Here is a 15,075-nt window from a genome sequence, read left to right as displayed (position 1 = left end):
TTAACTCAGTAAAAGATTAAAAAAGCCAGGTATATCACTCACAAACATCCGTTGAGTAGTAGCATTGACATTTACAGCCTCCACTGTTGCCTCCTTCCCCGATTTTAGGCTCCCTGCAGTAGCTGACACTGCGGATGGTTAAGTACTTAGTTCGCTTGCTGGCTGCAGGTACACTTTCTCTCCACGCCTCACAAGCACGGACCTGCCGGCTATGGATGACGTCACTCACAACAGGGGGCGGATCTATCAACGTGTGTGCTGGCTCTGACTAACTGTTCCCAAGACAACATGTTTCGGAGGCGTGGCCTCCTTCTTCAGGTGACGCCCTAGTGAATGCTTACAATATAAATACGCTGACACCCTCCCCGCCCTCCCTGCTAGTGCCAATCACAGGGACCCTAACTTCTAGGGGAGGAGACAAGCCCATCTAGAAGAGCGACATGGAAACAAGGATCTTATAGAACTACTATTGCAATCATTGCTATTAGAAGTGTCTTTCAATGTATATCTGCATGTAAACCATAACAAGGAAATAAAATGAAATTATTTATACGTGAAATTAAGATAATACTAAGGAATGAACCAACAAAATTGGTATATATAAGAAATTAAAGAAAAATATATATATTTGAAATTAAATATAAATTAAAAATAAAAATAAAAATAAAATTTAAATAAGAAATAAAAATGATCCGCCCCCTGTTGTGAGTGACGTCATCCATAGCCGGCAGGTCCGTGCTTGTGAGGCGTGGAGAGAAAGTGTACCTGCAGCCAGCAAGCGAACTAAGTACTTAACCATCCGCAGTGTCAGCTACTGCAGGGAGCCTAAAATCGGGGAAGGAGGCAACAGTGGAGGCTGTAAATGTCAATGCTACTACTCAACGGATGTTTGTGAGTGATATACCTGGCTTTTTTAATCTTTTACTGAGTTAAATAAACGTTAATGCACTAGGGCTGGTGTGCGCTCTATTTCTTGTGCTTTTTTACTGTATGCATGCTACTGTTTTCTTTTCAGGTTGGTGTCTTTGTAACTCTGTTGATTTGTTGACAAAGTCACTTTAACCGGTTCCCAACCAGCCGCCGCAGTTATACTGCGGCAGGAAGGCATCTCTGGGTGAGCCGTCGTAGCTGTATATCGGCTCTCTAAGACTCTGTAGGAGCAAAAGTAAAAAATATTGCACTTTTTTTTTATAATTGTCTGTCTTCTTTTGTTTATAGCGCAAAAAATAAAAACCGCAGAGGTGATCAAATACCACCAAAAGAAAGCTCTATTTGTGGGGAAAAAAGGACATCAATTTTGTTTGGGTACAGGGCAGCACGACTGCGCAATTGTCTGTTAAAGCGACACTGCTGTATCGCAAAAAATGGCCCGGTCAGGAAGGGGCTCAATTCTTCCGGGGCTGAAGTGGTTAAATAATGGAGCATTCTTACTACTGGAAAACTGGACCATAAGCATTTAGTTATGATAAATGCAGCAATGTTCCTTTTAAGCTACTTACAAGCCATTGAGTATATTTATACTGACCTTTGGAAAGATTTGCCTTCCTTGATGCTTGTGCTGCTGCTCATCAGGTGTTCGCTCCTTCCTTTGCGTCTCATGCTGTCAGTCTATATTCACTCCCAATAACAAAGGAACAAACATTCCTCTAAAACAGAGCACATAGCTGTGGCTACAGGAGTCGTTAGCAAACTTCCCAGCACTGGATCACATCAATGCTAATCATCTTCACCCACATTTAAATTTAACATTACAGCCTTAGTATCACTGAAGTCACTATATGGCCTCAAGTACTAAATTGAAGTATGCAATTTGGTAGCATAGGGTTTTTATTGAATGTAGCAGTCCTTATATAAATGGTGCATAGTTAAACTGAGATATAAATTTTCTGCAAGTGCTTTGAGGGCAACGTTTTATTTAACCTTATGTTTTTTAATTATATTTACATTCCCATTGTTTTAAATCATTCAAATCTTGATAGAGAGCAAGTGAGCTGTTCAGGTTGATGTACTGGGAGGTATCGGTACTGAGAAATCTAACTGGGAGGTTGTATATAAATATGATTGACTGTTGCACGCCAGGCACACTCATTCTACTCCTTGCCATCCCACTCTTCGACTGGGAACAACTTTGTTTCTTCAGTATTATTACCGCCAGTGTTTTATACAGTTAGATCACTGACATATTACAACAAGGTTAATAGAGAGGCATAGACAGGATTATTAGCATAGAAAATATTAGGTGCATAAATGCAAACTGGCATGTGAATCAGTATATGCCCTTGAGGGCTTAGTGTTCACGAATACAAAACCTGCTGGAAGTGATTCTTTACAATATGGAAGCCAACTGGTCTATACTTTGCTTTCTAGGCAAATAATTGCTGAATTAGTTGGAAATGCAGTTCTAAAAGTATTTTTTTTTTTTTTTTTTAGTAGAGAGAGAGTTTGCAAATAGTTCTATAGACCCCAAAGGATCTGAGTTATCAGTCATCGGTCCACTGTGCTTTGATGAATTTTAGACACTTTCTCTGTAATAATAAGAACATTTGTGTAATTTATAGGAGATAAGGGGATGTCTCCTTCGGTCATATAAAATATTTTATCTTGCAGTTGTTAGACATGACAGAGCCACTCATCTATGCTGTGTTATCACTGGCATTATTCAACATGACATCTCTCAGGCCCTGGAGACATCTCACATTTTACTTTATCAGTAAACTGTGACTATCCACCTCAGTGCCCTGAAGCTAGCGAGCCCTTGAGTGCTCAGCCTTGAATTCTATGCAAAAGGCGCTGTTTGTGCTTTACATGCATCTTGTGCATAGATATCATTGCTTTCTGTTTACAACCATGGTAAAAAACATTTGCAGTGCAGAGCAAATGTATATCTGCTGCATTGCCGCTTGGAATTCCCAAATCAAGGGGAAAGAAATTAATGGTAATAGTGCTGCTGATTTTTACCACACCCCTTCAGCACAGCTTAGAGCTAACTCCAGCAAAGGAAAAAAAAAGAAAAACATGCCTACAAACCGCATTTTTATGTAGGCTATCTTTGCTGTGGTCATGCAAGTTCTCAGTGGTTATTTGACAGGTTGTGCTGAGAAATAGTGGCGTGATATTGAGAAGGCTTCATGGGTAGGTGCTTTATAGCTATGTACGGTGTTTACCAGATTGGAGAAAGATCCTTGAATTGCTCAAATCTAGCCTGCAGGGTATGGATCATTCTGCCATCAGCTAATATGACTCTTTTTAGCCAGTGAGAATCCAGCACATGTAAGTTTTTGACAAGAGCACAATAGGGTTCTTGTCAATGCTATGGTGACTATAGGCGAAAAGACAATCACAAGTGAAAGCAAATGAGACTACAAGTGTTCAGTGTGTACATGTCATTTGAGCCTTTCAATTTTGATGGGCTGATGGTTTAAATTCTGTATAATGGACAGCATATGCAAATTGGGCTTCAAATGGTCCAATAAAATTTGCTGGTTGATTAGCCAATTATCCATTCCTTAGTCTGAATGATATGTTGCCATGTAGAGCAGCAGTACCTTTGGCAACTTGCAGCTGTTTAGAAAAGTCCCAATACTCATTCACTGACATAATATAGACTGACATTATGGGATTTGTAGTTTATTAACAGTTGTTTTACAGCCCAATGTCAGCTTTTAAATGTTTTTAACTAGTTTATTAAATTAATCCTTCTCCAGCTCCATAACTGCCCCATCACCTTTTTCCAGGCGTGGCTCTGCATCTGCTCTCTTTCTCTGCATCTGCTCGTGATCTGTAGTGTTACAGGTTATTGTATAACTGCACGTTAAAAACAAACTTGTCATTTATAGCAAAAGACAAGATTAAATGAACACTTGGAATTAAAAACCTTCCTATATCCACCTTGTGTTTTTCCACCTGATTAAGATGTGAATTGAACATGTAGTTTTATGGTGTCATATGTTGCCATACACATACAGTGGTATGTACAGCAGAGGAAAGCGTCACATTCCTATGTTGGCCGTTTCCATTTTTGTTCAAATGTGAGGCATGTCCCATAGCACTGCACGGGTAAATGCATGACCTCTGTCTGTAGTCTAAGAACTGATACTTTCTGTAAAGAAACAACATATTCAGGATTGTGGGATATATAATTTCTTCACAGAAAGTGTTAGTTCTTAGATTACAGAGAGAGAGGTCATGCATTAACCTGTGCAGTGCCATGCAACATGCCTCATGCCTCTCAGTCTAGTGTTCTACAGGTAAGAGCTTAACAGTGATTAGATCTGGCACTGTCACAGGCAGGAAAAGCAGAAGGGAAGAGATGTACCGTATATACTCGAGTATAGGTCGATCCGAATATAAGCCGAGGCCCCTAATTTACCACAAAAAAATGGGAAAACGTATTGACTCGTGTATAAGCCGAGGGTGAGACATGCCTGTCCATCACTGTGTCCATCACTGTGTGTCCATCACTGTGTGTCCATCACTGTGTGTCCATCACTGTGTGTCCATCACTGTGTGTCCATCACTGTGTGTCCATCCCTGTGTGTCCAGCCTGCCTGTGTCCAGCCTGCCTGTGTCCTGAGCCTGTGTCCTTCTGCACATACGGCGGCCATGCCAGGATCGCCGCACCTCTTCTCGTCTGTGACAGACGGCGGCCATTCCACTGTTCAAAAGCCGCGCCTCCGTCTGTGATAGGCGGAACACTCAATTTCCCAGCAGTCTGTGTTCCGCCTATCACGAACATCCTCTCATCCTCGTCCGTAGTATGAGGATGAGCGGATGTCCGTGATAGGCGGACCACTGACTGCTGGGAAATTGAGTGTTCCGCCTATCACAGACAGGGAGGCGCGGCTTTTGAATAGTGGAATGGCCGCCGTCTGTCTGCTCGACACGCTGATCGGGTAGACAGACGGCGGTGACTCGAGTATAAGCCGAGGGGGGCACTTTCAGCCTAAAAAAAGAGGCTGAAAATCTCGGCTTATACTCGAGTATATACGGTATTTCATCACATTTTGCACTCCAATATTTGTGATGCAACACAGACAAATGGGGAGGCATGCACTGGATGCTGTGTGACCCCGAAACAAGACGTTGCCTGTCCTTTTAACAAATAGACATACGAATTCAATAAATACATGGCCATAGGGGAGTCAATCAACCATAGCACTACAAACCGCAGCCACAACATGTGAGCCTTATATTACAAGGTAAGGCAAATAAACAACACAAGAGATAATTACATTAACCCATTGCCGACCGGCTCACACCGATATACGTGGGCAGAATGGCACAGCTGGACGAAACCCTGTATGGGTACATCTTCCCCTTTAAGAGCTGCCATTACTAGTTAAATAAATAATAAAAATGCCATAAATCTCTTCCCATCGTTTGTAGACGCTATAACTTTTGCGCAAACCAATCAATGTACACTTATTTAGCGATTTTTTTTTTATTTTTTTTTTACCAAAAATATGTAGAAAAATATATATTGGCCTAAATTGATCAAGAAATTTTGTTTTTTAAAAACATTTTTAGGGATATTTATTATAGGAAAAGTAAAAAATAATGTTTTTTTTTTTTTTTTTTTTAAATTGGCGCTCTTTTTTGTTTATAGCACAAAAAATAAAAACCGCAGAGGTGATCCAATACCACCAAAAGAAAGCTCTATTTGTGGGAAAAAAAGGATGCAATTTTAATTTGGGTACAGCATTGCATGACTGTGCAATTAGTTAAAGTGACGCAGTGCCAAATTGTAAAAAGTGCTCTGGTCAGGAAGGAGGTAGAATCTTCCAGGGAATCTTCCAGGGTTAATATCTAGTTAAAACAGCAAAAACATTGAAAAGTGTTCAATGCCTTTAACCAATTCCAGACCGCCCACTGTGTGTGTATATATATATATATATATATATATATATATATATGTGTGTTTATTTATATATATATGTATATATTCAATACTTTGGCATTAAATATCGGGGTTATGACAGCAACTACTTGCTATAACCCCAGTATATTTTTAAACAGCGGGCGGTCCGCTTTAACATAAGTGGTCTCAGTTGCTTATTTGCCTCAAGATCACTTTTATGGGTGGCTGGAAATGTGCCCCCCCCCCCCCCCTGTCGTCTCCACCGCTTGCCAGAGCCATTAGTAGCAGCAGAAACTATCTGATCCCCGGGATGGATAGGCAGGAAGTCGAGTGAGCGCGACGCCAAATGTCACTTCCACCCTTTGGGATGTTTACATTCCTTGTAATAGGAATAAAAGTGAGTATTTTTAAGGGACAGTGTAAAAAGTTAAATAAGGAAAACATTTTAAGTGCCCCGTCCCCCTGAGCTTGCGCGCAGATGCGAATGCATACGCAAGTTGCACTCACATATGTAAACAGTGTTCAAACCACACATGTGAGTTATAACCACGATCGTTGGAGCAGGAGCAATATTTCTAGCCCAAGATCTCCTCTGTAACTCAAAACCTGTAGAAATTTGTAAACATCGCCTATGTAGATTTTTAAGTACCAAAGTTTGTCGCCATTCCACGAGCAGGCGCAGTTTTGAAGCATGACATGTTGGGTATCAATTTACTCGGTGTAACATTATCTTTCACATTATAGAAAACAATTGGGCTAACTTTACTGTGTTCTTATTTTTTCAATTCAAAAAAGTTCATTCTTTTCAAAAAGCGTTTTTAAGACCGCTGTGCAAATATGGTGTGACAAGTATTGCAACGATCTTCATTTTAATCTCTAATGTCTCTGCTAAATATATATATATATATATATATATATATATATATATATATATATATATATATATATATATATATATATATATAATGTTTTCTAGCAAAAATTTGTGATTTTAACTTGTAAACAACAAGTGCCAAAAATAGGCTTGGTCCAGAAGTAATTAAACACACCTGCATATACACCTTTTGTTCTCTGTTAGAGCTCCTATGGAACCCCAAAATTTATGTGCTTATTGTGCTATGACTGGCTGCAGGTCTGACATTGGAGCCCCACCCAACAGCAACCCTGCCTTACCCAACCCTAAATGCAGTAGGGAGACTTGTTTTGCAGCAGGCTGTGCTAAACGTCCCCTTTTCTGAGTTGAAAGTTTATACTTTTATATTAAACATCCCAGAAATAATGTGACTCTGGTTTTGGAAAAAAAATAGCTTGAGCTATTGGCCTCACTAAAGAAAGACACTATTTTATATTTCAGTTACAATCACCAAGGTAGCAAGTTCACATTTTCAAGTTGTGATTGGAAAATGTATGGGTAACATTGTGGTTATCCCAATATAAAATATAATAAACCAAATTTTGCAAATCCGTCCCCTTAAAAAAAAAGGAGAGAGAGAGAGGGGGGAGCATAAGCACCGGTCTCCCTTCATCTCCTCATTTTTTTCACATATGATTGTCACCTTTATGAAGCAGAGACAGATGATAGTTCAGGAGAGATATTGGTGATAAATTAACTTAATCTCCATCAGGATTACTTTGCAGCTGGGATTTAAGCATAATTGAATCAGAAGCCTGGACAATGACAGTGAATATCTATTAGGCTGTAAACAGAATAAATGCACTATGTGGATTTTAATGAATGAAGCCAGCAGATCGGTGTTCACATTTTGTATATGCCTGCTGATGCGTGCATTGGGAGAACCACACAATATATAGTGAATTCCTTATTGGGCAGAAGGCTGATTATTAAATTGCTTTGGAAACATCAGTCTATTCCAAAGACACAAGCCTTGTAATTTCAGTAAATATAAGTGCTTGATGGACAATGACAGCAACATAAGCCAAAAAGCCTAAACATTTTTTATTAGAAAGTGTAAATAGTTTGGTCTTTTCCCCTACAAATACATAGCATCTAAAATTACATTCCTGAACCGTGAAAACAGTATGTTATTTGACTACTTACAGCCTAGGTGAATTCTGATATTTCTCTCATAAATGTAAAAGTAGAAAACTACTTAGAACTCCCAATATATATATATATATATATATATATATATATATATATATATATATATATATATATATATATATATATATATATTATTTTTTTATGCATAGGCTCTGGACAATAAAATGGTGGTTAAATGGTATGCCACATGATATTCACTTGATCAAACGCAAATTTTCAGGAAAAAAAAACAACATTTATTTTAGTGCACACAAACACAATACAATACCCAATTTTTCATTTGGTAGAACATCAAAGAGGATGTTACACTAAGTAAATGGATACCTAACATATGCTTTAAAATTGCATACGCCCATGGAGCCGCGCCAAACTACAGTACCTAAGAAATCTCCAAAAGCAGACACTCTTAAAAACCTTTACAGGTTTCTCATTTGGAGTTACAAAGGAGGTCTAGGGCTAAAATGATTGCTCTCGCTCTGACATTTGCAGCCATAATCTAACATTAATGGTGCGATCACCCTTTACATATGTGTGTGGGACCTACCTTTGCATGGTAAGCATGGGGGAATAGGGGGCACATTTCTTTTATTTATTTTTTTAATTACACTGTTTGTGTGTTTTTTTGTTTTTGTTTTTTGTTTTTCTATATTGCTTAATCACCAGGGAAAAACAAACCAAGATCGTTTTTATCAGATGCTGTACATGTTTCCGTTTTTATTTTTGCTGCTGTTTGTTTCTGGTTTCTTACTTCACAGAAGGGAGGTGGGTACAGATGTACCTTTCTCCACTCCCAATGCTGCACTAATCAGAGTAGCAATGGTACAGGCCTCCTTGATCGATCAGAAGAGCCCAGGAAATACATTGGTGGGGGAAACCCCTTCTGCTATCTGTAAGAGTGATCCTGCAGCTGTATAGCCACTTATATTACTTTTACTTTGCAGTAAAAAGCCGGAAGGAAAAAAAAAAATCTTGATCATTGCTGTACCTGCAGTGATGACCGAGATATCACCCTACCTACCTGAGGACATAAATATATGTAGGACGGACGGGGAGTGGTTAAACCTGCTTTGTCATTATTGATTCTGTGCGTAGGAAATATGCTAATTAATACATTGTCTATAAAGGTATGAGTGTTTGCCATATTTTTATCAGTTTGTGATTAACATTATTACCTTTGCAACTATCTACAGTAAAGGTAATACCTGCACCATGGTATTTCATGTTTTCTCTACATTATGTCAGTAACTATGTTCTTTTCCCAACATGAGAAGGTACATCTGCTGGATATACACCTTAATTATGGGACTGTAACCTTGTGATTATTGAGAATTATAATATGGGAACTATACTGTTCAAACTGGCAACATCTTAAATATACATGGAAAAAACATGCATCAAGTGCAATGGAACAGCCCTTTTGGACTTTTTAGGCAGACAATATCATAAGTAACCATTTGTATAAAAGGCAACATAATGCCACTTTTATTAAATACAAAGCATAAAAGAACTGTAAACATGGCCTATTAGGCAAAATGGTATAAAACACAATGTGTACAATTCTAGACAAAATATACGTTATACATATGTGCTCAAATCCAATGTAAACTGTGGTCAGTCGTGGGGATTTCTTGCATGTAATCTAACATGTTTGGGAATTAAAAAAATGTGTATTACTTCTTCAGGGACCATTATATTTTGGGTAACTTTGTTGTTGTTTCTGAAATATAAAAATAATCACATAGTAGTCACATTGCAATACATAATGTGAACAAAACGAATTATTTTACAAGGTAAGTAATAATTATATAGTAGTAATATATTCATCACTGTTTGGATACTTACATTAAAGGATTAATGTGAGTATCCAAACAGTAATGAATATATTATTAATTACCAATTGCTGGTAATGTTTGTTTGATATTTATATGATGTAAAACAAGATGTGTAAGCTGGTGCAAACATTTTATTTGCAAGAACACGCTAAGTTTTAATGCATTAGCCAAACTAGAATATTTATACACACCTACCACAGTGTTAATGTTATATTACTGACCCAGATGCTGAGCATTCCCATGTATTGCAGTTGTAATAAGCATTACTTGTGCACTGCCAAGGTTTGTTGCATTATAGAGTCTGCAAACTGTAAATTACAATATCATGTTTTAATTCCCCTTACCTGTGTTTTTAGTATTGAAATTGTTTTCTTTTTCCTCTGCATAGGGTTTGGCTACAGAGCTTCATAAAGATGTGTGTGAAATGAGAACCCATATTAGACAAGCCAAGTTATTGCAAGAATCCAGCAGTGGTCCATCCAAGCATTCTGTACACAAAGCACAGTCCCTGGCAGCTTCAATCCTAAACATCTCACATTCTGACCTGAGTGATATTTTAGAGATTCCTGATGAAGAGGTAAATCACTAAATTTTGAAGACTTCACATTACCTTCTCATAGCTTAAGATATAGTTGGGATGTCATGCTGGTCTGATGAGTCAAGCCCCTGATTCACTCAGAATTCTTGATCATACACTATGCATCGTTTGGCAAACCACAGGCTTAATTTGTTGTGACAGTTTTGTTTGCCCTAATACAGATGCTGGCAGTTACCTACATATACTGTCTAGCTTTTCAAGATTAGTTACGGAGTTTTCATTTGCTCTTTATCAGACGCATACTCACAGCTTTTGAGTTGTTTGTAGTAACATAATTTAAGGTTACAGATGGCACAACTGGTAAGCCCTCAATTCATTCATAAAGGTAAAGCAAAAATTCTTCAACTGCTGTGACATAGTCTGTGCAGCCTGGCTGAGGTTATTTAATTGAAGCAATTAATTGCAAAGATCTTCCAGTATGCTAGAAAAGCTCTGCGACAAATATATTTTTTGTTATGATAAGGTTTGTACATCTATACAGCAATACATAAGTATTTACAGTAGTAACAGCAGTAAATACAGTAGGTATAGGAAATAACCACCCCCTCCCCCCTTTAAAATAATCACATTTTTTTTCTTTGCAGCCTCTAATGAAAACAGGCACAGTTTCTGTTTTATCCAGCTGTATTTACTCAGTGCAACTTATAACATCCAAGTGAAAGATATAACACAAACATGTCAGATTTTTTTTATATTTTTATTCAAAAATAGAATCACAGAGTTGGAAAAAGGATCAGCCCCCCCCCTTAAAAAATGCAAACTCAATAAGGTGTAGCTAATCACCTTCTCAATGGCACACAAAGCCATTTGACTTTCAACTGTGATCATCTTGATTAGCTGAGGATGAAAAGAGTTTTCTTGGAGCATTTTAGTCCCTTGTAGTGCAACTGAAGCAAACAATCAACTATAGGTGGCAAGGCACTGTTAAAAGTTCTCTGGGGATAACGTTGTGGACAGCCACGGTCAGGAGAAAATTTCAAATGCTTTCTCAATGCCTAAAAGCACAGTGAAGTCTATTATTAATAAATGGATAGTGTTTGGTGTAACACAGACCCTTCATGGATTATGACATTGAATGAAAGAGCCAGGAAGAAACTGGTCAGAGAGGCTACCGCAAGTCCTACAGCAACTCTGTAGCAGTTGCAGGAATATATGACAGAGTGGTCATTGTGTGCATGTGACAATAATATCACAAATTCTCAAAAAATGTTACTTGTATTTAAGGGTTGCAAGAAAAAAGTCACTTCTCCAGAAAGGTCACATGCAGTTACGACTAAGCGTTGCCAAAACACATCTTGAAGATTATGAAGCCAAATGGAAAAAGGTGTTAAGGTCAGATGAGACAAAAATTTAATTATTTGGCCTCAACACCAAATTATATGTCTTGTCAGAAATCCAATACAGCTCACTGTCCAAAGAACACCATTCCTACAGTAAAGCTTGGAGGTGGTACTCTCCTATTATGGGTGTGTTTCTCTGTAGCAAGGACTAGAGCACTTGGGATAGAAGGAAATATGGATGGGGCAAAATACCGTCAAATTCTTGAGGAAAATCTTCTGCCCTCCACCAGAAAGTTGTCAATCGGAAGAAGGTTTATCTTCCAACATGACAATGACCCAGAGAAAATGGTGAATGTTGCACTCAGTAAATAGAGCACTTGGGATAGAAGGAAATATGGATGGGGCAAAATACCGTCAAATTCTTGAGGAAAATCTTCTGCCCTCCACCAGAAAGTTGTCAATCGGAAGAAGGTTTATCTTCCAACATGACAATGACCCAAAGAAAATGGTGAATGTTGCACTCAGTAAATAGAGCACTTGGGATAGAAGGAAATATGGATGGGGCAAAATACCGTCAAATTCTTGAGGAAAATCTTCTGCCCTCCACCAGAAAGTTGTCAATCGGAAGAAGGTTTATCTTCCAACATGACAATGACCCAGAGAAAATGGTGAATGTTGCACTCAGTAAATACAGTTGGATAAAATAAAAACTGTGCCCGTCTTCACTGCAGGCTGCAAAGCAAAAAAAAAAGATCTTTTTAAAGGTGGGTGATGCTTTTTTATAACTTCTGTATGCTGTATCTTAATCCATCTATTATGATAATGGGAGCATAAAGCCCAACAAGTCCTGCTTCATGGATCCCAATAGCTCAAAATATTTGAATTGAGTCACCACAAAGAATGAAACATTGCAGAAGTTCTTTATGCAATTACGTGTATCCAACTGTGTCCACAGTTGTACAATAATGCATATCAGACACAAACTATCACAGTACATCACATGTCAGCAAATATAGTAGCATGGTGGCTTTGGTTATGTTGGACAAACTCCACAAGAGATTAGGCAATGCCCTGGGGAACACCAGCAGTTGCAAGATACTTTTGGGAGGTAAACCATTGAAGCTTTGTCAATTTATAAATTAGACATGTTATATCCAAAAGAGATGGATGAGTAATGTGATTTAACTGTAAATTGTTCAACTGGTTACTATGTGACCTATCAATCTATAAGGCCGCGTACACATGCGGGGACTGTTCGCCCAACTTTGTCCGCTGAACAGTGTTTCGGCGGACAGTCCACTCGTGTGTGGGCTTTCAGCGGACAGTTTCAGCGAACAGTCCGCTGAACAAGGTTTTTCGGAATTTCCAAAAAACTGTCCGCTGAAACTTTGTTTCAGCGAACAGTCCCCTCGTGTGTAGGCTTGTTCGTCAAACTAAGTTACGCGCATGCTCAGAAAGGATTTACACGCCGAAAGTTATAATGCAGTGTATAGGACGTCGTATTTTTCGTCCCGTCGTACGTGCCGTTCACTTCATCGCGCACGGTTTCAGCAAACTGTTCGTTCGTCGTGTGTGGCCATGTCCGTCCATGCTAATTTTGAGCGGACTGTTCGCTGAAACTGTTTGACGGACAAAGTTGGGCGAACAGTCCCCGCGTGTGTACGCGGCCTTAGTGAGAGCCCTTCTATTTCATTTATTATAATAATTTTTTTGTGTTTTTATATGGTGTTTAGTGTACAAACGACTTTCTTTAGTCTTTCTATAGGTTTTTCTATAGGCCCCAAGAGTGCAACACGTATATCACTTTCCCTTGCCTAGGTCCTGAGTGACATGCACCCATATGGGATGGGCAGATTTTGGAGGACGGTTGGCAAGTGTGTGCTCCATCTACCTCCAATGGTTGTCATTTCTGGGTATGTTGTTTAGAGTAAGTGAAGTCATGCTGACCTCAGATGTGGCATAATGCCTGACTGGGGGGCATGTAAAAGTAGCAGTGTAGGGTGCGATAATTAGGTAAGATTGGCTTGACATAGGAGGTGCTTTATCTCCAAAACGTTACTACCAGTTTTCTAGCTCTATTTTGTTGTATATTTGTTTTGTGCAAATTTTAACTCTGGATTCACTTTATGTACTTTTGTGCTATACTAATACTAATGCATCCTCTACTGTTTCACTTGCTGACACGTGACATATTGTCCTAGTTTGCATCTGATGTATAACATTTTGCTGCAATATTTCAGTGTTCGTGGTGTACTAATTCATTTGTTCGATTTTTTTTTTTTCCCCCACATTAAAGGAAATGGTCCATTCAATGTACAAAAAGTACAGTACCGTACAGTACCTTGCAAAAGTATTCACCCCCCCGCCTTGGCATTTTTTCGTGTTTTGTTGCCTCACAGCCTGGAATTAACATGGATTGTTGGAGGATTTGCATCATCTAACTTACAGAACATGCCCAGAACTTTGGAGAATTTTTTATTCTTTATCGTGAAGCAAAGAATAAATAGAACAAAATAACAGAAAAGCTCAATGTGCATAACTATTCATCCCCCTAAAGCAGTGATGGTGAACCTTGGCACCCCAGATGTTTAGGAACTACATTTCCCATGATGCTCTGGCACTCTGCAGTGTACTGGAGCATCATGGGAAATGTAGTTCCATAACATCTGGGGTGCCAAGGTTCGCCATTACTGCCCTAAAGTCATTACTTTGTAGAGCCACCTTTTGTGGCTATCACAGCTCCAAGTCGCTTTGAGCTTGCCACATCTTACCACTGGGATTTTTGCCCATTCCTCCTTGCAAAACCGCTTCAGCTCCTTCAAGTTGGATGGTTTGCGCTTGTGGACAACAATCTTTAAGACCACAGATTTTCTATTGGATTGAGGCCTGGGCTTTGACTCTAGAAAAAGAGGAAAGGGGTTCCCCTAGTGGTGGACTTTTTAGGCCCATAAACCAAGAGATATTTAACAACATACAAAATGTATTTAGTAACATAAAATCATGCCATAAAAAGAGTTAAACAACATCATACATAAAATACAGAATAATGAATTATCCATACATATCATCATTGTAGATAGCCATAGTATTAATTGCCCTATGTGTTTCAGAGCCAAGGAAATCTCCTTCTTCAAGCTTATCTTGACCGTCAGGTACTCCACAGACTCATTTCCACAGCTCAGTCTGTGGAGTAACAGACGGTCAAGATGAGCTCTCTTCCACTCGGGCGCAATAATTTGTCCGCCTCAGTGCCTTCCCCGTGTGCACCTTGCAGATATATCTCTCTGTCGGGGCTTCATAAAATCTGTGACCGCATAAGTGTCCATCAATTTTGCGAAATGCTACAAATGTATGGAGACCTTTGAAGCTCGGGAGTCATTCATATACACCTCTTGACGTACCTATTTGCTTTTAATTTTTGGTACACCATCTTTACATAGCAT

General features: G+C 38.9%; 1 protein-coding gene across 2 annotated transcripts in view; it reads left to right on the top strand.

The window, feature by feature from the left end:
• Positions 1-15,075, top strand: part of CNTLN (centlein) — a 580,120-nt gene that overhangs the window by 523,319 nt on the left and 41,726 nt on the right. For both annotated transcript variants that reach the window (XM_077475235.1, XM_077475234.1), the window contains exon 25: positions 10,143-10,331. In XM_077475235.1, the coding sequence (XP_077331361.1) occupies positions 10,143-10,331 (189 nt within the window). The remainder of the gene's footprint in view (positions 1-10,142; positions 10,332-15,075) is intronic.

The sequence above is a fragment of the Lithobates pipiens genome, unplaced genomic scaffold (assembly GCF_037356315.1).
Source record: "Lithobates pipiens isolate NorthernLeopardFrog02 unplaced genomic scaffold, aLitPip1_a1.2 Scaffold_13, whole genome shotgun sequence".
Taxonomy (NCBI): Eukaryota; Metazoa; Chordata; class Amphibia; order Anura; family Ranidae; genus Lithobates; species Lithobates pipiens.
This window is presented reverse-complemented; position numbering and strand designations above follow the sequence as displayed.